This window comes from Pangasianodon hypophthalmus, chromosome 16 (assembly GCF_027358585.1).
Source record: "Pangasianodon hypophthalmus isolate fPanHyp1 chromosome 16, fPanHyp1.pri, whole genome shotgun sequence".
Taxonomy (NCBI): Eukaryota; Metazoa; Chordata; class Actinopteri; order Siluriformes; family Pangasiidae; genus Pangasianodon; species Pangasianodon hypophthalmus.
In genome coordinates this window covers 8,165,923-8,188,751 of record NC_069725.1, presented here as the reverse complement: position 1 = coordinate 8,188,751, position 22,829 = coordinate 8,165,923, and the positions used below count along the sequence as shown (strand labels likewise).

Here is a 22,829-nt window from a genome sequence, read left to right as displayed (position 1 = left end):
ATATGTTTTGGACTATGTGCAGATGCTTCCTTTCTCCACACTTTGGCTTTTCCATCACTTTGGTAGAGGCTAATCTTGGTTACAGAACTTTTGTGACTCATCTCTGTATGTCTTTTTGCAAATTCTAATCTGGTCTTCTCATTCCTACTGTTGATGAATGGTTTGCATCTGTGGTATGGCCTCTATATTTCTTGAAGTCTTCAAATGGCAGATTATGATACCTTCACCCCTGTCACGTGGAAGTTGCTGGTGATGACAATGACTGTTGTTTTTGGATCTTTCTTCACAGCTTTCCACAATGTTTCTGACATCAACTGCTGTTGTTGTAGACCCATATGTATTCAGTGTATATCAAAAACAAAAGAATTGTCCTTGCTGTTCCAGTAGTTTTGAAGGGAACTGTATATTCACTATAACATTAAATAAAATTTTAAGTTTAAAAAATTTAAATATGAAAGCTGTTTAGGTTTTTTTGTAATAAATGTTTTCAAATTATTATTATTATTATTATTATTATTATGAAAGGTATACTCTTCTGGAAACTGGATAAAGAACACTGGTGAAACTTTTCCCAAAAGTTTTCTCTACAGCTATTCGGTGGGAGTTGTGACAGATGAATAGAGAAGTGGTTCCCCTTTGCCGTATGTCTGCTGTTGAAAAGAGACAGCCTGCACTCTTTTGTTTTCACTTTCAATGGCCTTTGTTTGCTTGTTTGGGGAGCTCTCGAGCTCAGGATCTTTCTGATTGGCTCACCTATAGGACAACGATGACGTGGCCACGATCTGATTGGTTAGCGCGGAGAAGTCTTCCCACTCCGGCAAGTTTTTCTCCAAGTTATACTTCCTCTCAGGAAGCAAAGTTGAAGGAGTTTGAAAGCTGTGACAGTGTGAGGAGCAGCGGAATCACAGCCAAGATGAAGCTGTGTAAAACTTTTCTCGGTGAGTAGACTGCTACAGTTTGTTAAACTTTTACGTTTACCCTAACCCTTGCACTTCCGGGTCTTTAACAATAAAGCTTTGGCGTGATTTGACAGAAATGTTTTAGACTGTGTGGTGATTGTGATTTCTTCTCCCCTACACAGGAGCCGGATTTTTTTTTAAAAAACACATCTGTAGACTTTTGTTAAGTCAAAATAGTCTGATGTTTTTGGAAATAAAATATCTTGTTATGTCTTATGGTTTTCTAAAGATCCACATCAACAGTCTAAACAATAGATTGATATTGTAGTTTACAGCGTCCTAGTGACATTTTAAAATATGTTTTATAAAGATTTATGTTTCGTATATATGTATTCAACTAAGCCATATAACAGGTATATAACATATATCTGTATGCCGTAGGACAGAATTTTAGTTTTTTAAAAGTTTCACAACACAAATGTCTGTTCAGACAGTTCACAAACAAAGGGAACTTTTGTTCCCAAAGGGGATTTTGTGTCTCTGCTCTGTGGGGACTTCAGGCCACTGCTGTATAGACCCGTTAAAAAGTTTGTATGAGGGAGGGACTTAGATCAGTCCATCTGTCCATGGAGAAGGGGGGAGTGCAGGGCTATGAGCTCCTTATTCGCTCAGCTGGCACGTATGTAATATTTATACACGGTGCCTGGCCCTGAGAAACAGACCGCGAAGTTAATTGTATGCTGGAGCAAACACGGCTGTCCATCTGTAGCAAGGTTTAGGATGAGACCGGGTTCAACCAAGTTCCAGCTGGTAACCGGAGAACTTTGGCCTGATTAAATATGCAGGAACATGCTGGAGTTTTTTTTTTTAGGTCACAAGAGCGATACTTTCCCCAGAACTTTTTTTTTCTATTTTTTATAGATAGAAGATTTATATCCCATGTAAACACTCTTAAGTGTGGAGTAATATCTGTATTACACTTTTGGCCATGTTCTTGTGTTTTCATTCTCATCTCCCACCTCTGTTTGATTGTCTTTTACTCATTTTTGATCCTTTAATGACCAATGAGAACCTGCTCACACCCGGAAGCTTGCAATCCTGTTAGAGACAATACAGATGTATTTTATTATACCATGCAAAACGGGAACTAGTGATTATACAGTACAACGTTTAAGCATTAAAGGACATCATCATATATTTTGCTAACAATCATTAACTGAAATGTTGCAGAATTTATTGTAGTGTAATTCCCTGTCACTGTGTACAGTTATAGTTCATGTTGCTGAATCTAGGTCTACTGTAAATCAAATGTATCACTGCGCATGATAAAGTAGTCCCAGCCCGTGTCCCTGATCGTCTTTTTTAAAGGTTATAAACCTTCTCAAGTGAATAAAAATCTATACATGCACCATGCTGGTAGTGCATCTAATCATCTGTGGTTAATTTGGTTAACATGATTGTCTGAGATGGAAAATAAACAACTTTTTTTTTTCTTCTCTGGCGTGAACAGTCGTCCAGTGTAATGAAATATTCCTATTCTCTGTGCACCATTAGAGGAGAAACAGTTCAGTCTGGGCTGTAATGATGCTTTGTGCCTCAGAGGAAGCTGCTGTGGAAAACTGCTCCTGTCCAAGGTGCTGAAATAAGCTCGCGCTGTCTAGAGTGCTGAACTTTAAAAATAGGCCAGCTCTCTACTAAAAATACGACGAAGTGCACAATGCTCTATGATTGTGGCTTTGTAAACATGGCAGAATGGTGTGTGTATGATTATTCGTATCAGTGTGTATCAGATCATGTAGTGGTAATGTTGCGTGCGTCCTTTTTTTACGTTTTAGATCAGGTCAAAGACAGATCTCAAGATCATGTGTGTATAAGAGATGTGTATATGTTTAAGGTGTGTGTGTATACGTGTTTGTGTGTGTGTATGGGGGGTATGATAGAGCCCACCCCCTCCTGTATTGTACATTTTACTATGATGATGTCACAGCACTGGGTAGAGGAGGGGTGAACAATGGGCCTGTGAGCTAAAGGTAAGTTCATATTATTCTCGCCGACAAACGTTATTTGGAAATGTTTTTGACGCCTCTATGATAATATTCAAACGTCAACATTGGATATACACGACGGAAATCCTAATAGGACGAGGTTTCTGACGAGTCCTGGTCGGATTATTTGGGGTTTCTCACGGGCAAGGCTTTTATGAAAAGGCGAAGCGGAACAGCGCTGAAGTTCCAGCTACAAAGAGCAAAAGGCCGCTTGCATCTCATCGTCGGAGGCAGAGCAAAGCTTGCGGTAATGTCCTGCTGAGATGCGCTTTATGGATGCTGGCTGCAAAAATGTTTGCTTTTTCAGTCGCTTAATCTCCTGCCTATCCGTCGCGCTCGGTTGTTGTCGTCTAATGGACGCCGGCTCCGTAATCTTTTAAAGAGACATGTTTCGACCTGGTTTTCTCCTGCCTCGCGTTCATTCAGCATTTTATTTTTATCTTTATTTTTTTAGGGACGAGGCTGAAGTAATATTTTGGGGCTAAATAAAAATGCCGGGATATGCCATAATACCAACTTTCTATGGGCAGTATACATATAAAAGGTGTAATTAGACGTGCATGTTCCTCGGGTTTGGTCAGAGCTGTGTCGGAGAAGTCAGATTGTTGGTTTGTTGTGTGCTACTTTCAGAGAAACGGGCCTGATCTGAATACTGTCACTGCATTTGTGCATGACGTGAGTAGTGCTAGTTTCAGATCAATCCATGGCATCAACACAACACAGCCTGCTGAAGTTTGTTCAGCGTCGACCGACTTAGTAATATATCTGTAATGGGATTTATATCACAGAATAGAAATGCAGGAGAGCGACAAATAAATAAGTTTGGAGTGTATTCCAGCTGATTTTATAATTTGTCAGAACTTAAACAACCTGAAGGCTTTTTATCACTCAAAATGTTCACATCACATTTTTAGGCAATGTACATCATGTGTTTATTTTATTAGTTATTATTCCTTGTAGTTAGATTTGTATTATAAATTGTATTATAGGTTTTGGTTTTCACTGGAGCTCTTGTAAATAAATATATTTCGCTGTTGACAGCCTGCATCATAAACATGGGTGTTTTACTAAATGCTTTTTATGGCCTTTATGGCTGTGTGGTTATGAAGTAGTTGTGATCAGGTTGGTGTTTCCAATAGGATACTTGCTCATCTCCGTCATCTAGGCTTGGTGTAGGCCTAATGGACTGTTCCTTTTCTTTTTTTTTTTTTTTTGGCTGCTTGGATGATGGAAGTCATTTAAAGGCGTGGGCTGCGTCCATCAGCCTACTCTGTTGGAGGCGTACCGTTTTAGTATACTATCTTACGATAGTATGGGGTTTTGTATGCTGTGGGGTTCCAGGTTCCTACAGAACACAAGCTTGTTAACCATTTTTGCAGGTCTATGCATGTGCATAAAATCGCCAGCTTTTACATTTCTTTTTAAGACTCCGACATGACAAAAATTGTTGCCCAATTGTTTTGTATACTGCATGTAACTGAACCGGAAGTGGCCTGTAGTTATATGAAGCTTTTGCATCTTATGGATAATCACATGTAAATATTTTTGAATCTCATAGGCACGTAACATGTCCTGTTTGGACACTCTTATACTCTTATGAGCCGTGAGAAATTATTCAAAAACTTTAAAGGACAAACTGTTTTTTTTGTGTGTGTGTGTGTGTGTGTGTGTAATGGCGGCATATTTCTCTGGGGACACCCCCACCCTCCTTCATGAGAGCACCAGGTGCCAGCAGAAACCAAATCGCAGTGCTACGTAATAAAGGCCGAATGGAACAGCTGGCTCGCGCTCGCAGAGCTGTTCATTCACAACACACAGAACGCGTTCCATTCAGAAGTGCGCGTGAACTACATGTTCCACCGCCCGCAGAGGCCACGCCCTCCCCAGTGACAACCCGGAAGAGTCATGACCAGTGGCTCAAACGTACTAGATTATTATAGACCTTTTTTTAAATTATTATTATTGTACGTAACTTTCGAGTGTGTTCCCACCGAGAAATGTGAACAAATGTAACTTACAATGTAAGACATTTTTCACACCACACTCTGAGAAATATAGTGTACATAGCATGCATTTTTAACAGTTACTTCCTTTTTTAATGTTTGAATTTAACAATCATTCTAATGTTCTTTATTACTACATAGAACATACTATTAAGAAGTAGACTAGGTCAGAGTATGCAATCTGAGACCCAGCTAAAGTGTGTGATTCAAATATAACATAAATATTAGGTCATAGCACACATAAATGACAGTGTCCTAAATTGTTCTGTTGTTGCATAATCTCAGACATCTTGAGTTTTAGTGCTAATTTTGACATTGTTTTAGGAGTTGACTGATTCTGTTGAAGTAATTCACAAACACTGAATGTGGGTCACTGAATGAATGTGCCAAACATTCTGCTGCTAGTTAACCTTTTATCTTACAGTTTACTGTTGGCCATTGCTATTATTAGAACATGAATATGATTTGTGCTTAAGAACAATGAAAAAAAGTTGCTTTTATATGTAAAATCAAACATGCAAAAAAATCTCAACTTTGTATTCCTAATTTTTTGTTGATACTTTGATTTTGTGGAATACTGCAAAATGGCTGCCTTAGAGCTCGCCATACAAAGTCTCTCACGTGGGTTTTCTTTATGTTATTTTGACCACATTTGTTGTCTAGCAGTTCCTAATTCAGTCCTCAGAGTCTTCCTTTTTGCTGAACCCAACAATCAAAAACCCCAAAATTTACAGAAACTGTAGTGCTAGATGTTGGAATAGACAAAACATGGTGTCTTTCAGGGGCTCTTCAAGGAGTCACTAAGGCATACAGACACTGACTCATGCTTACTGAAGAAACTCATAGAAGATGACTATTCAAAAATACCATCAGTATTACATGCTACATTTGATTGTCAAATATTCCAGTAATGTAAAAGACTGTGCCATATATATTTTTGCTATATTACGCATACTGTACATTGTACTTGGTTGAGTAAATACTATGCACACAATGTTCCCTAATATCTCTCCTCTGCTCGTCCTGTAGAGAATGAGTTCCATGGGCAGCTGCTGAGTCAGAGGTGGACAAAAGGGGACCGGATCAGCAGCTGGGAGAGCAAGAGGAGCAAAAGAATCAAAGTGAGATATAGATAAGTTTTCATTCTGAGTATGTGAGTGTAGATATCTGTTTATTCACCCAGCTTAGAGCAGTTTCTTTTTCATTTCTTATAATGAGAGCTATCATACGGTGAATAACCTTGAGTTATTCTTCTTACCCTTTCAGTATAATGTGCTACAACTTCATTGTAATCTGATACTTTCTAACCCATAATGACTTTCACTGTTCTCTCTATTTCAAATTATTATTCAGCTTTGCTCTTTTTCTTCCAAATCATTGCTTCCCTTGTGCACTGAGTATTTCTTTCTTATACTTTCTCTCCCACATCCTCCCCCTAATCTTCTCGCTGGGTCATGTTATGCATCTCAAAGGAACTCATTGGAAGTGTATTATTGATTTTGCTGTTTCACAGAGTTTAAAGGATACACAGAGCCACTCTAGTTACTTTAGCATCTCACTGCTCAGAGAACATTAAATATTTCACTCAAGGAGGACAGAATAGAGATCCTGTTGTAAGAAATTTTGTTCTAAATGGCTGTAAGTAATAACAAAGACACAGAGAATCAGACAGTAAAACAGTGAAATTAGAGCAAAAATGACAATAAGCTAAGGTATTAAGTGCAGACTTTTGTATTTTCATGTACTCTAGATGAGCCAAGACACAGAGGAGAAAAGGACACGGACCCGCTCTAAAGGCATCAGAGGTGAGGGTAGTTCACTATATGTAACATGATATGGGAAACCAAAGACATATCTTCGATCTGTCTGGCCTATTTATGTGAAAACTGCAAGCTACTATATATGTAATGTGATATATACATGTGATGTGATATATGTGCTAATGTTTTTAGTAATAAAATATAAGGACGTCTTTTCTCTTTTTTATCCTAGTTCCTCTTGAGCTTGTGGGACAAGAATACAGGTGTGTTTTAAAGGTGTTTTTAATAATTTGCAGCTTTCATGTTATTCTATACCAATTTTACATAGATTAAACATACTTAATGAATATTATCGTTAAACAAACAAATACATTTTTCTATACTTTTAGTTGTCCGACTCCAGGTTGTGATGGTTTGGGTCATGTCAGTGGAAAATATGCTCGACACAGAAGGTATCACTGATTGAAATGTTAAACCACTTTTGACAATGTCAGATTAAGTTGGTACATATGACTTTCATATTAATGACTGTTGTTTCTTTTTCTGTTCCTCCCACAGTGCATTGGGATGTCCATTAGCAAAAAAAAGGAAACTCCAGGAAGCAGAAGAGAACCAGTCAATCTCTAAGAAGAGGTCCAATCCCCTGAAGCTGGCAATGGATGATGGGTTCAATGCAGACAGTGACACAAACAGTGAAACTGAACCAAAGGATGAAACAGTAGAGTCCGATGAAGACACAGCAGAGAAAGAGGAAGAGCCTAAGAAGAAGGATCATACACCAGAGCCATTGACAGGTAGGAAATAAGATCATTAGGTTTCACCAATTAGTTAAATATAGTGTGATTATTATTCCCTCAGTCTTCATATATCTAATCATACACTTCTTGTTTCTACAGAGGTAATTTCACAAGAGGAACCTGAAGATAAAAACACAGCAGTCAAAGACATTTCTATTCCAGCACCTGAAGAGGAGTCTAAAAAAGAACACCTTGAGCCTGAAGCGACTCCCATCCAACAAGTGACTGTGGAAACTGAAAGCGAGGAGGGCCTTCAAGTAGCTGCAGAGATTCAGGCTGGAGAGGAAGAGGAGGGAGCAGAAGAGATGACAGAAGAAGAAAGAATGACTCAGCAGCTAAAAGCCACAGATGACCCTGTGCAGATATCAGAAGAAGATGGGGAGGAAGAAGAAGAACATGATGAGGAGCATGAGACCCAGTGCTCAAGTCAGAAAAACAATTCAGACCACCAGTACTTCAGTGGAGACTTCAACAAAATCCAGGCCAAAGAAACTGATGAGAAATTGAACGATCAGGAAGATGATATTGATGAAATGGAAGAGGAGGAGGAGGAGGAGGAGGAGGAAGAGGAGCAGGAACAGGTGGAGCCCAGACACTCCCCCAGCACTGTAGCCACCAGCTTCTCAGCTCAGGTATCAGAACCAGATGCCATGATGAATAGTGGTGAGAAACCAGACACTCATTTAAGCGAGGACGAGGAAGCAGAGGAAGAAGAAGAAGAAGATGAAGAGGAGCGAGAGGATGCATCTAACAAAGCCTCACCCACAGTGGTCATAGAACTGCAATCTGACGATGAGGATGAGGTTGAGGAGGAAGAAGAGGATGATGGTGAGGATGAAGGGGAGGAAGAGGTAGATGAAGCAGAAGATGAGGAAATGGACAGCGTGTCTCACAGGTCAGAGGTGACAGATGAATCTGAGACATATGACATGACGCGGGGAAATCTGGGGCTGCTAGAGCAGGCCATCGCCCTGAAGGCTGAGCAGACAGCACGCAGTTCTGAGGAGAGCCACTCACCGGAACAGCAGAGCTACCACAGCGCAGATGAGAGGAGCAGCAAGATGTCTGAAAACACACCACGCAGGGGATACTATGGTAAAGGTACAGTCAGCACATAGCTGTTTATCCATGGCTAGAAGTCCAAGAGAGCAAAATTGGCCATTCTCTCTGAGTTGGAGGCATGGCATTACTCACTCCCTTGTCAATCAAAATGATGCTAGCCAGTTGTTAGCATCTGTGAGCTCGTGTATGCAGAAGAGGGTAGTTAGTGCTTTCCTCCAAGTATCAGCTGCCTGTGACATAGCATGAGCTGCAGTTTGAAAGATGCGGAGCCTGTGACATAGCATGAGCTGCAGTTTGAAAGATGCGGAGCCTGTGACATAGCATGAGCTGTAGTTTGAAAGATGCTGAGCCTGGCCTCACATGTTTTGGAGTAAGCCCATACTATCCTTCACCTTTCCTGGTTGGAAGCTATTGTATGAAAAGGTATGATAATGATGCTGTCATATTGTATGACAGCTAGCTAGTCGGTGGAAATTGGCAAAATTGGTCAAATTAATAGAAAATGGGGTAAAATCCCATCTTTATAAGTACTCCATTACTTCTACATTGTACAGAGCATGTATTTTAGGTGACACGAATATTTAACCCCTTAAGCTTCCAGGACTCCCAGACCTACATACCTTACTCTAATAAGGCCAGTGGTAGCTTTGTGGTTAAGGGTTTGTGCAATTCCCACAATTGTCACACTGTACCACACTACTGGGGCCTTGAGAAATACTCTAGAGACATTGAACAATGGCTGACTCTGAGCTCCAGCTCAAACTTTCTTCTAGTTGGGCTATGTGAATTTCTGAAGCATTTCAGAAACACATTCATGATCTTCAGGTCATTGAGCTAAAACTGTTACATTCTACAGCCTTGCTTTTAAATGATTCAAATAGTACTTTTGAACAAGAAACCTTGATGTAAGTTTATGTTCTGCTCTCTCCTTCCTACACCACTTTGATCATAGAAGGGTCCAGATCAGAGAAGAAGGAAGTAAAGTGTCCAACACCAGGATGTGATGGGACAGGTCATGTGACTGGACTGTACCCTCATCATCGGAGCCTTTCTGGGTGCCCACATAAGGACAGGGTACCACCTGAAAGTGAGTACAGTTACAAATATGCATTCTATTATGTATTACTAATATAGATATACTTATTATTATATTGTTGTATCTATTGCGTACCTCTTCTTTTAGATTTATTTCATATTGACTGTGACATTTTTTCGCCATCTTTAGTCTTGGCCATGCATGAGAATGTGCTGAAATGTCCAACACCTGGGTGCAATGGCCAAGGCCATGTCAACAGCAACCGCAACACACATCGCAGGTACTATTCCTCAATCTGTCAATCAATATTATCAGTGAATCGTTGTTCTACTTTCATTAACAATCCTGATAAACAGTATTATTTAAATTCATGTTTAACTCTTTTCAGTTTATCCGGCTGCCCAATTGCTGCTGCAGGGAAACACACAAAGAATTATGAGAAGCCATCTCAGACCCAGGCTTCAGTCAGTGAGCAAGCTGTTGGCGGCTCTAACTCAGACAGAGTACTCAGGTAAGCTCTCTGTTCAACATTGATCTCTTAGGTATTCCATCCTAAGATGTAAATCATAAAATGAATTAAGAAAAATGGGATTTTTCAAGTGATTTGTTTAAAATTGTTTTTATCATCTCTACTATAGGCCCATGTGTTTTGTGAAGCAGTTGGAGATTCCTCAGTATGGTAGCTACAGGCCTAATGTGGGACCAGCCACTCCACGAGCCAACCTGGCAAAGGAGTTAGAGAAGTACTCCAAGGTGTCCTTTGACTATGCAAGCTTTGATGTGCAGGTGTTTGGGAAGCGCATGCTTGCCCCAAAGATGCCCGCCAGTGAAACCTCACCTAAAGCCTTCAAATGTAAGTTTACTTTACCACATTACCCACTTTCACTGAAACAGTGACCTCGGCATGTCATGACATCCAATGGCAATTAACACTGTAGTGTATTCATAGTCAATTTTTAATTCACAGTAGATTTTATGTGTATTCATGTCACTGTCTTGATTAACAGCAAAACAATTCCCTGAAGCTTCCTCCCCGAACCAGAACGTATCAGGAGGCTACACCAAGAGCAGCTCTTCCTCCACTTCCAGTGGATATGATTATACCCATGATGCCGAGGCTGCACACATGGCTGCCACTGCCATCCTTAACCTGTCCACACGCTGCTGGGAAAGGCCAGAGAACCTCAGCACCAAAAATCAGGACCAGACCAGCAAAGTATGGAGCTACACTTCAACTCTTAACAACCACAAATGTTGGAACTAGCATTGCATAAACTGGAGTACACAGAAGTCCCCTAAGATGCTGTAAAATTTTAATAGCTTTTATTTATTTTGGTTGATTTTTCAAAAACTTCTAATCATCATCTGCAGGATATGGATATTGAGGTTGATGAGAATGGCACCCTGGACCTCAGCATGAAGAAACCCAAAAGAGAGGGTGTGAGGTCACCTGACCCTTCTTCCTCATCATCATCTTCGTCACAACAGCATGGAGTCACCTCACCTCACTCTGGCCACGCCTACAAAATAGAAGAGTGGGAGGGGCCGATAGACTACACCAAGACAACCCGACAGAAGGAGGAGGAGCCTGAGGAGGTTATTTTTCTTTTATTTATTATTAGCTATTAATAATAGATGTCAGCAGTTACAGTAGTACAAATAACAATAGTCAAATACTCTATACTATATAGAGAGTTGGTCCTACTGAACAAACCTTAAGCTTTATCTATTTTATTCATTGTGGTTCATGTTTTAACTTGCAGGTGGATTACACCACTCAGTCTTATGCTTCTTCTGATGGAGAGGATGATGATGTAACACAAGAGGGTCTGGAGGACAGGAAGTACCCTGGGGAGGTCACCACTTCCAGCTTTAAGGTTAAGCTCCCATCCAAGGACACCAAGAAAGAGCTACTGCTGTAAGCATCCTCTTTACAGTCAGCAAAATAAAAATAACATAGAGTGGGACAGGTCTGAAATCGTTAACTAGGTATTAATTACCGTATTCTACTGAACCATAACACCATGTTAAACTTTGTCCAGATGTCCCACCCCAGGATGTGATGGCAGTGGTCATATAACAGGAAACTATGCATCTCACCGCAGGTATAACCCAAACTATACAATAGCTCTGCTGCTTACTAATCCTACACTTATTCTCAGGAAAGCATGCCTTTCTCTTTCACCCTAACACTGAACTAAATCTTTTCCATCTCTGTCTGTGGCACATGTGAGCAACATAAATAAATGCATCAATGGCATGCATTTTCCATTCACTCTGACTATTACTTCACTAATACTGTACACCTTCAGCATCCATTATGGCCACTTGAAATCACATTAAGTTGGACCAGAGCAGAATCAAACCGAATTTCACCAAACATACAGGAGCAATCTTCCTTTTCTATCTTGCACCTAAATTTCTCTTTTCTCCTGTCTTCCTTCTTCTGCTCTGCTTTATTCTTCCAGTCTCTCTGGGTGTCCTCTTGCTGATAAAAGTCTTCGGACCCTCATGGCTGCCCACACTGGTGAACTCAAGTATGTCTATGCTGATCTTCCCTCTAATAAGTCCCTGTCACACTACTTTTACTGCCTAGCTGTACTGTATACTGATGTATCTACTGAATTCTGCTTTTAATACAGTCTAAGAATTATGGCACTATGCTTTAGTACCCTCTCCTGAGCACTGACAACAACCTCAAAACTTCTCAATGATGCTTGCTACTGTTTCTGGTCACTGGCACCTCTACAAAAAGTGCACTCTAAGGAGCGCTGGCATCCCTTACATTACACTAATATTAAAAGTTTCATTCAGACAGAATAACACTAAATAATCATGATGACAGTTGATGACTCTGAATCTCAGTTAAGTGCTTCTCTATCAGTTAAAGATGATTTGACTGCACTGACCTATAACTTTCTGACCTCCAGATGTCCCACTCCAGGCTGTGATGGATCAGGACACATTACTGGAAACTATGCTTCACACAGAAGGTACATCACTTTTATTAGTCTGTCAGGAATCTACCTCAATCTAACAAACAGTCTACACAGAACAGAAGCAGAGGAGCCTTAAGGAAAATGTCATTTTCGATATCAGAGGCAATATACCCTGCTACATTAGTTTCTAATACCATAATGTAATATCCTCATCCGTACTGTGTGCTGCCAGCAGGAAGCTTTCAAGCACCATTCAAACATAATCCAGTTAGGGCAAAATGCAAATTTGGTACTAACATTTAGCATGTTCTTCACAGTTTGTCTGGATGTCCTCGTGCAAAGAAGGGAGGAGTGAAAACAACCCCCACCAAGGACGACAAGGAAGATTCAGAGTTGATCAAGTAAGTCCCTTTAATGAAAAATATTCATATCACCTTAATGTTACACCATCAGCACTCTTCAATTTTTTTTATCAAACGTCAATGTCATGTTGCATGAGCAAGATTCAATCTGAGACTGCTGAGGTTCTCTATGACAGTTCTGTTATTTTAAGGTATTTAGCCATAATGAGCCTTTATTGAGCCTCAATAAAGTCAAAGCAGGTACAACATTTCAACTATATTATATATTATATGTATATATATATATATATATATATAAACATATATATATGTATATTTATGTATATATAAACATATATATATATATATATATATATATATATATATATATATATATATATATATATATATATATATAGCATTAACTCATTTTTGACCAACAGAAAAAAAAACATCAGACAAAACCTTACCAAAGGCACTTTATGTTAATGTATATTGTTAGATGTACCATGCAGTTCATGAAGTTTGATTTTTGAGGCATACTTTAATGTATATATCTTCATTCAGGTGTCCAGTGCCTGGCTGTGATAGTCTGGGTCATATCAGTGGGAAGTACGCCACTCATCGCAGTGCCTACGGGTGTCCACTGGCAGCACGCAGACAGAAGGAGGGCCTGCTGAATGGCACGCCTTTCTCCTGGAAGTCATTTAAGACAGAGGGTCCCACCTGCCCCACTCCAGGATGTGACGGCTCAGGCCACGCCAACGGCAGCTTCCTCACTCACCGCAGGTACAGCACATGAGTCTAATAAACTGTTTTGTGAGGAATCAAAGTTATCATAGGTAGTGATATATACTATGAGGATAAATAGTATATTAATGTATACTATAAGTAAATCATAACAGCAGAATTTGATTTGTCAAATTACATTATTGGCTTGCACTCTGATATAACTGCTAGGCTAGATACAAAGTAAGTCATATCACCACAGTGAGTCATATCAACAGCTTTGAGATTGTGTTTGGAATGTTAAGGGATTTTACTCCTGTTATTAAGAAAACCAAAGTATTATGTAACTACAGTTTTCCACCTATATTCCCACAGCTTGTCAGGTTGTCCAAGAGCGTCTGCTAACAAGAAAAGAGCAAGGTTCCCTGGGGATGACTACATCAGCAAGAAATTCAGGGCAAGCGATGGTAAGGCATGAGAAGCAAACATTTTGGGATAGGTGTTATTTTTAGTGATACATCCTGCAGATTTCATAATGTGCTTTGTCTTTTCTCAGTTCTTGATAATGATGAAGACATAAAGCAGCTGAACAAAGAGATCTGTGAGCTCAATGAGTCAAACTCTGAGATGGAGGCAGACATGGCCAACCTACACACACAGGTCAGTCCATAATGAGTGAAGTCAGTAGCTAAGCTCTTCTTATGTTTGCACGTGTAGTTTTCTACCTAAACAAACACATCCAATAGCATTAATTTAAGGAATAGCTTTTAAAGTCTACAAATAAGGCATTTATGAACAATAATAAAGAATCAATACATCACAAGATGTTCAGTTGTTGAATCTGAAAAATGAGATAATCTGATAATTCTGATAATCAGTGGAAATTAACATAAATTGTTTTTAAATTTCTACTATTTTTAAGCAGATTGTCCACATAGACTTATGGGTTTTGATGTGCTTTTGTAGATCTCATCAATGGAGAAGAACCTGAAGAGCATGGAGGAGGAAAATAAACTAATTGAAGAGAAAAATGAAGCTCTATTCATGGAGTTGTCTGGCCTGAGCCAGGCTCTTATTCGTAGTTTGGCCAACATCCGCCTCCCACAGATGGTGAGTAAACTAGCGAACTACAATATGATGTGTCATTCCAAACACACTGCATACAAAGCAGAGACTCTCCATACTGTCTACCACCTACTTTATCTAAACTCTGTCAATTACCATTCAAAATATTTGTTTATTAGACAATTAGATATTGGTAAACAGTTTTTTTCTGCAGTGAAACCATTTGGGGTTAAGGCGTTAGCACTGCATACTGACACACTATTTAATGCTAGCATAGTCTACTTTCAGTGTTGTCGTTTGTCATCGGAAATGTGAAGCACAATTAGTGTTTAAAAGCCAGGAAGTTTTCCAAAATTCAGTAGAAATGATGAAGTCCCACAGATTATTGGCAACACCCTCATGATGAAAATGCAAGTCCACTGATGTTAAATGGATAATAAGAGCTAGCTCTGTTTCTTTCATTAGGTGTCAGCCTTGTCACACAGAATCATGGTTAATGTTCTCCATCTCCTTGATGGTAACCTGAAAAAAATGCAGGTTACACACCTCAGAGAATGCTTGTACATTCATTACCACCCAGATTGGTAGTTATGCTGTGCATTGTAGAATTGGAAAGATGAGGATTTACCTAATGCTGTACAATGCAAGAACACAAATAAACTCTGTATACACTAATTTAGCATCATACAGGGAAGGAATAAGATTGAAGATGAGTAACCCTTTGTAATGTTACCATTTTTATTCAGCAGGAACCCATCAGTGAACAGAACTTCGATACCTATGTGGACACTCTGACCCACATGTTCAGCAACAAAGAGTGCTATCAGAACCCTGCAAACCGAGCCCTGCTCGAATCCATCAACCAGGCTGTCAAAGGCATTGAGGTGTAAACACCAGCTGGGATCAAACACACAGCAGGAAAGAGCGTGAACACCACGAGCACCATGAGAACACCAGAACACACTGTGGCTTGTAAAACAGACCAACAATATTTGCGCACTGTTAAAGGACATTCAGGTTTTGTATGTGATGATGAAGAGCACAGCGAGGCCCTGTGCAGTTTAAAGAGATGGACCAAATTTGAAAATCCAATCTTGCTGCTGTACCATTTCAATATGACCCAAAAAGTCAGTTGGGCACAGTGCTTAAATGGGTTTTTTTGGAGATCACCTCTTATTAGTGACCAGCTCACACCTGTCCCAGTCTGCCTTTCTTACTCTTCTCAGCGAATGGAAGTTGTCGTGAACAAGCTGCCAGAGCGTGAGTGTGTGTGTGTGTGTGTGTGTGTGTGTGGGTACATATATGTGTGTGGTTGACATTTAATGTCTGCAGGTACTTTTAGGATTCCCGGCATCCCCTTTACGAATCATGATTAGGCTGCAGCACTGCTGTTGTTTGTATGATGTATGATGATGTTGTCTCATATTTGGTGGAAATTGGTTCCCGTCCCATTTAGAAATGGTCATAGTATTTGAAAACATAGATATTGCACTTCCATAATAGTTTGTAGTTACGTTATCTTATTGTTATTGTTATTACTATTTAAATTTGATCATTGATATGTTTTATTTATTATTTATTCATGCTTGGGTGATTATTTTGTTTATTTATTTGTCATTGTCTATTTAAGAGCTTATTTATTTTACAACCACAAAATTCTATAAGCAGCTTTTTAACAGTCAATATAAGGAGAATAGTTGCCCTCTTGTGTTGAGAAAGAGGCAATATTTTAAAAAAAAGTATCCACTGCAAGTGTTTTATAAACCTTCGTATTTATTTCAAAGACAGAGATTTTTAATCTCTTTTTTAAGTGCAAATATTTTTTATCAATTTTTTATATTATTTTCTAATATTCTCTTTAATTTAATGAGTTTTGTTTTCCATAAAAAGTATTTTGACACCCACAACAGTGAAGTGGGTTGAACAGATACAGTATGATGTATTATTATTATTATTATTATTATTATTATTATTATTATTTATGTAATATTTAAGTACAAATTGAATGGCGCTCTTGTTGCAATATTTATTTTGTAAATGTATCTGTGTTAGTGACTGCTGCATATTGATAGACTTTTGTTCATCTGTTGGTGATACAATAAAAGGAAATTCTATCACCTACATCACGTGATCAAAGACGCATTTGTTCTTGGGAATGCAACAGGGTGACAGAAATGTGTGGAATTATTGTGGATATAGCTTGATTTCTTGATTTTTTTTTTTTTTTTTTTTTTGCTGACCTCTGCTGGTTGAACAAGGAAACTACTACTGTTCCTCCACATTATTATAAGTATGATTGCATGATTATGCATGATTATAAGGGTTATTGCACTTTTAGTAGCCTAAACCAAACACTGTGGTCCCTACATGAAGGCTATTATTTTTCTTATTTTATTTTCCTCTTGCTGCTTTTATTTTCAATATAAAGGACACATTTGAATGCTAATTCTTCACAGTCAAGGCGATGGAGAGTTATTTCAAACAGGAAAATGTCTGAATGATGTCCAGGCATGTGAGGTAATAGTTTAGAAGCAACTCCATCTTTATGTTTGAACTGAGACAAGGCCATTATGAGCCGACTCTGTTATGAACCGATTACATTACTAACCGACTCCGTCATGAAAAGATGATTCTTTACTGAAGCTCTCTCTCTCTAGTAACATCAGGCTTCAGTGAATTGATAAATATGCGCAATTGCCTTTGGGTGTATCAAGTATCAATCTGTATCCTATATACATACATACATTGTATATATATATATATATATATATATATATATATATATATATATATATATATATTTATATGATTTGTTTGTTTTTAAACACACATGTATATATATATATATATATATATATATATATATATATATAAAACCCAGATTTCTGTGTGACGTCACGCAGTCAGCTGCTCAGTGTTTACATCCAGAACTGTGGCCGCTTTGTGCTGAACGTTTAAGGCTAAAGACGACAGGCTTATTATGAACCATGCACAGCTTTAACAACCAGACACCAAACGCCAGTTAAAATAAGCGTAAAACATTACATCGGTGATTGTGCTGCTGCTAACGAGACTGCAGATTGTACCACAGAGCACATTACCTGCCAAACAGCCTTTCATCCAGACCGACTGCTTACAGCTGGAGGTGAGCTGAAAATTAACCATCCTGTTTTTTTATCAACCAGATGGAATCCATACTGTCATTATCTGCTGGACTGAAATATTTTATTGCACCACTACGAATTCTAAGCTGAACAACATGGACAACATTTCAAACAGCGTGCATATTAAGAAAGGTCTTTTTTTTTTTTTAACGTGCCACTAATTTGCAACTTCAATGTGGCTGTATCCGACACCGCACACATACCGTACTGAACAGTATGAATCCCATAGCACAGTTACCATAGTTACCGTAGATGGCCTTCTAGGTTATTCTACTACTTAGTCCAGAAGTGTGATATTTTGGACGTAGCCTTTAAACGCACATTGATAGTGTGAGCTCTGCTTTGTTTTGAACATTTTGTGTGAGGATTGGTGGGAATCTTTCTCAGAAGTGCACTTTTTCAGGTAGAGTCTCCTGGGAAATTTAGGAATTCCTGCTTTTCAGCGACACCATGTGAAAGATCTGTGAACCTGCAACGTTCTTCTTTCAAGTTGGGTGAAATGATTCATTCATTCATTTATTCATTCATTCATCCACCCATCCATTTTCGGTAACTGGTTTATACTGGTCAGGGTCGCGGTGGTTCAGGAGCCTATCCTGAGAGTGCAAGGCACAGGAATACACCCTGGATGGGTCCATCGGAGGGCACAATGCACACACACATTCACACCTATGGACAATTTGGAGTCGCCAATCCACCTACCAATAGGAGAGAAATCGAAAAACCCGGAGGAAACCAACAAGGACAGGGAAAACACACAAAACTCCACACAGACAGTAACCTGAGCCAGAGAACCTGGAGCTGTGAGGCTTTCATGCCACACTGAGTGAAATGATGACGGTGAAAAATAGATGCCATGATATCTTTTCTGTTTAATAAAATACATGCTCTCTGTATCCAATATTGTGCCCTACTCCCTATTTTTTGGGGTGGGGGGTCCTCTGGATCCCCTACATGAAAAGGACTTCTGAATAGTCAGTGATTCTGACCTTGTATGGGGGTTCTATTTGGAGTCTTTGTATGGGTCTACATAGAAACTTTGAAGGTTCACCCAGAGGAGCAAACCTAAGATTGCTCTAAGGGTCTAGAGTGAGCTTTTTTTTTTTTAAGAACCAAGTAAGGCAGGGGTGTCCAATCTTATCCAACCAAGCAGAAGCCACACCTGATAGTCTATTCAAAGCCAGGCTCAATGGATTAAACAGATGGAATCTGTGGCTCCTGCTCGAATGGAATGAAAACCTGCACCCACAGTAGCCCTTGGCAGATATGATTGGACACCCCTGCTTTAACGGCTCGCTTAGAGGGACTAACTGAATAATCCTTTAGTAGACAGATGGAAACTTTTAAGATTGTCTGTGTTTATCATTTAGATATACTGCATCACTGAGTTTCAGTACCAACATTACATCCACATTTTGGTACCTAATACTGTGTTCTTCCTCAGCAAAAATGGGAGGCGCAGTAAGTGCAGGAGAGGACAATGATGAGTTGATTGACAACCTGAAGGATGCCCAGTACATTCGATCAGAGCTGGTGGAGTGTGCTTTCAGGGCCATTGACCGAGCCGACTACTACCTAGATGAGTTCCGTGACAGTGCTTATAAGGACTTGGCCTGGAGACATGGCAACATCCACCTGTCTGCTCCCTGCATCTATTCAGAGGTGATGGAGGCTCTGGACCTACAGCCTGGCCTGTCCTTCCTCAACCTGGGAAGTGGAACAGGCTACCTCAGCACCATGGTGGGCCTCATACTGGGTAAGTCCTAGGTTTAGGAATAGGAATGAACAATGAGGTTGCCAGTCATGTGTGGTAGAGGAAGGTGTGAATATGTTGCATTATCTTAACATCATGACTACATGTCTAGTGTAAAAAGTAAGAGTGTAGTACATAGAATTTCCTATTAAAGCTTGATGACAAATGTAAGGTAGTATTCATAGTGACAGTAAGTAAATCCTTATGACAGACTGGAATTTACTTTCTTTTCCATGGGAATTGGAACATCTCTGTGGTTACACCTGCAAAAGCACACACCATGGTTCTTGTGTCATGGTAATCTGTATGTGAAATAATACCATATTTACAATAAGTTTCCTGAAAGCCACAACACTAGGGGTGGTTACATGATTTGCAAAGTTGAATTACATTTTTCAGGATTCTCTGCATCTTTATTGGCTAGATGTTTAACTGTCTAGGTCCATTTGGTGTGAATCATGGTGTTGAACTCCATGCTGATGTCATTGAGTATGCTTATCAGAAGCTGGACTGCTTTATCAAGACGAGTGACAGCTTTGACAAGTCAGTATCCATGTGCTTGTTAGAGTTTTTATACTTTAGTATTACAAATAGGATAAAATAGAGCATGGGTTCAAGTATTATGCTAATTGACTGTATAATATGATGTGCATCAGGTTTGAGTTCTGTGAGCCATCATTTGTAGTGGGGAACTGTCTGGAGATTGCCCCAGAGAGCCGACAGTATGACAGAGTGTACTGTGGAGCAGGGGTTCAGAGAGAGCATGAGGACTTCATGAAGAACCTGCTAAAGGTTGGGGGTATCTTGGTGCTCCCCTTGGAAGAAAAGGTGAGCATATCCAACTGAGCAGTTGAGGGTTAAGGGCTTTGCTCAGGGGCCTAGCAGTGGCAGCTTGATGGTACTGGGATTTGAACTCTCAACCTTCCAAGCAGAAGTCCAACATCCATCCAGAACATCCAGAATTCCACATGATGATAAAGCACTTGTTGTGGAGGCGCTGCAAAATTTGTGAACTCACTGGATCGGTGTTTTATTGTGCCACAATCTTTAAAAAATGTAAATATTGAACCTTAAAGGGTTCTTTGGGTTGTCTACTCTGGAGGAATATTAGATTCACAACAGTATTTCCGTATCAGATAGCGAAAAGTAATTTTTTTTGCAGTGAAACAAAACTTAATCCTCGAATGGATTTTACTGTAAATATTGTGTGTACACAATGTTGTCAGTCAATTTTTAAATCTTTAGTTGTTAATAAACATTAAAACGTTTTTTTTTCTTTCAGCTTACCAAAATTACTCGGACAGGGTACAACTCATGGGAGACAAAGAAGATCATTGCTGTGTCCTTTGCACCTCTTGTGCTTCCAAAACACAGAGAAAATGGCAAACCCAAAGCAGTACCACTACGTAAGTATTCTACAGCAGTAACTCACGTTTATCTGAAAATGAACTACTTGTTAAACACATTTTGAGATTAATATGAACTTTCTGATGTCTGGCTAGGTCTTTTTCAGTTAGTATATTCTTTCATGGGTGGTAGAGTGGCACATTGAGTAGTGTTGCCATGTCACAGCTCCAGGATCCCTTGCTGAAATCTAAGCTCTGGTTAGTTTCTGCGCAGTTTCGCATCCCCGTGTCTGCATTGCTGTCCTCTAGTGCCCTCCCAAAAACATGCCAGTATGTGGATCTGCTACTCTATATTGCCCCTAGGTCTGAATGAGTGTCCAAATGTGTGCATGATGCCCTGCAGTGGATTGGGGTCCCATCCAGGGTTTATTCCTGCTTCGTACGCTGTGTTCCTGGGATAGGCTCCAGACTCGCAGCGACTCTTACCAGGATAAAGTGGTTACTAAAGATGAATGATGTAGTTTTTTTTTTTTTATCTTGTGCAGCTGCCATGTTTGAAGTGCGAAGCCTCCAGGACTTGGCTCGCATTTCCATCCGGCAGACCCTGAAGAAATCTGTGTCCGGTTCGTGGCCTCTTCCCCAGAAGGTGGGATCCAGAGGCAGGTCTCGTCTGAAACAGAGACGTGAACAACGCGACTCCACCCTCCTGACCAACCATTATATGTTCATGAGTCGCCTGATTCCCAGAGCTATAGATGACAACAACAACCAGTCAGAGTCAGATGACGATGAGGACTGCAGGGGCGTTTGCGAACAAGTGGATGACGAGCTTGGAGAAGGTGAGGATGGAAGGAGGAAGGAGGCAAGAGTTACAGAGGCTCCTGTTAACTTCCTGAGGGAGAGGATCCTCAGCCTGCCTCTTCCAGAGCCACTCAAGACATACCTTCTGTATTACAGAGAGAAGTAGGCCAGCAATTTACTGAGTTGACTTATTTCAGTTCATCCACAGACTATGTATAAGTCCTAAAATGTCCATCAGTTCCTCCTCACACATGACTCCCTGCCTTGTTGGAAGTAATGTGCACAAATTACATTTTTAATAGCTAAATAATCAGCATGGTTAGTGGGAAGAAATAAACACTTTTTGGTATCAGTGAATCAGACTCTTGTCTAGAGGTACAAAACATCCTGTTTTACTGAAGTATTAAAGCCACAATCAGGAATCTGACAAATAAATAAACCATGAAATATGAACAGCATGTCAACTATAGTGGTAATAAACTGTCCCTGTATGGACCTGGGATGGCCATCACTACTGATTTTCCATGCATATCCTTGAATATACAGTAAAAACACTGCAGACAATACAAGAAAAACTGAGGACTCAATAATACTTTTCAATTTATGCTATGCCATTAAATGTCCATCTTTATGATTCTGATTTTCATGTGAGTGAAATGAAAAAAAAAAAATGGAGAAAGGTTTTAAGTTGCATTTCACTAGTGCCATTGCACTAAATCAATGAGTAATTGCCTACTGAATCACAAAATTTATGTGGAATAATTTGGCTCTGCGTGTTATTGTTGTGCATCTCTTTTTTGCCCTCAGATTTTAGAGGAATACAAAGCAATGCAGACACAAAAGTATGTTCTTACTTGAGTGTATGAAAAGTAATTACTTTCAATAACATTTTAGAATATAAATGAAAGGTATTTCTGAGTTTTTCTATTTGTCCATATGTAACCTTTTCCTCTTCCCAAGATCTCTTAGATCTGCATTTTGAGATATTTTCAAGCACTACTAACATTTAATTTAAAATCACCCTGTTTAAGCTCATGATAAAAACATTCAGAATTATCTCTCCGAGTGTCCTTCTGAGTGACACTGGCT

At 39.5% G+C, this 22,829-nt stretch overlaps 2 protein-coding genes across 13 annotated transcripts; both read left to right on the top strand.

The window, feature by feature from the left end:
* The first annotated feature begins 827 nt into the window (after positions 1-827).
* Positions 828-16,799, top strand: myt1a (myelin transcription factor 1a). Of its 12 annotated transcripts, none has more exons than XM_053240965.1 (23): positions 828-938; positions 5,977-6,068; positions 6,698-6,752; positions 6,940-6,970; positions 7,097-7,159; positions 7,266-7,501; positions 7,604-8,599; positions 9,522-9,653; positions 9,792-9,882; positions 9,991-10,113; positions 10,241-10,455; positions 10,610-10,818; positions 10,974-11,198; positions 11,366-11,520; positions 11,645-11,707; positions 12,071-12,139; positions 12,533-12,595; positions 12,859-12,942; positions 13,450-13,671; positions 13,987-14,078; positions 14,168-14,271; positions 14,578-14,721; positions 15,423-16,799. In XM_053240965.1, exons 1-23 carry the CDS (start codon positions 914-916, stop codon positions 15,564-15,566), a joined length of 3,633 nt encoding a protein of 1,210 aa, XP_053096940.1. In that variant the 5' UTR covers positions 828-913; the 3' UTR covers positions 15,567-16,799. The 12 variants fall into 12 exon arrangements, with proteins under 12 accessions (XP_053096940.1, XP_053096942.1, XP_053096939.1 ...); XM_053240967.1 differs by having other exon boundaries at positions 9,519-9,653; positions 10,628-10,818; positions 15,426-16,799; XM_053240964.1 differs by having other exon boundaries at positions 9,519-9,653; positions 15,426-16,799.
* A 789-nt stretch (positions 16,800-17,588) lies between these two features.
* Positions 17,589-22,097, top strand: pcmtd2a (protein-L-isoaspartate (D-aspartate) O-methyltransferase domain containing 2a). The gene is made up of 6 exons (XM_026921127.3): positions 17,589-17,821; positions 19,285-19,596; positions 20,034-20,136; positions 20,250-20,421; positions 20,876-20,999; positions 21,485-22,097. Exons 2-6 carry the CDS (start codon positions 19,290-19,292, stop codon positions 21,904-21,906), a joined length of 1,128 nt encoding a protein of 375 aa, XP_026776928.1. The 5' UTR covers positions 17,589-17,821; positions 19,285-19,289; the 3' UTR covers positions 21,907-22,097.
* Positions 22,098-22,829: the final 732 nt, after the last annotated feature.

Bases quoted from the DNA above. Each gene is read 5' to 3' on its own strand.
- myt1a (XM_026921281.3), top strand. From the start codon at position 914: ATGAAGCTGTGTAAAACTTTTCTCG. The intron at 8,606-9,518 runs GTACAGTCAGCA...CTTTGATCATAG, and splicing joins CAGGGGATACTATGGTAAAG to AAGGGTCCAGATCAGAGAAG. The intron at 12,596-12,858 runs GTACATCACTTT...TGTTCTTCACAG, and splicing joins AACTATGCTTCACACAGAAG to TTTGTCTGGATGTCCTCGTG.
- pcmtd2a (XM_026921127.3), top strand. From the start codon at position 19,290: ATGGGAGGCGCAGTAAGTGCAGGAGAGGACAATGATGAGTTGATTGAC. The intron at 19,597-20,033 runs GTAAGTCCTAGG...TTAACTGTCTAG, and splicing joins CATGGTGGGCCTCATACTGG to GTCCATTTGGTGTGAATCAT. The intron at 20,137-20,249 runs GTCAGTATCCAT...GATGTGCATCAG, and splicing joins ACGAGTGACAGCTTTGACAA to GTTTGAGTTCTGTGAGCCAT.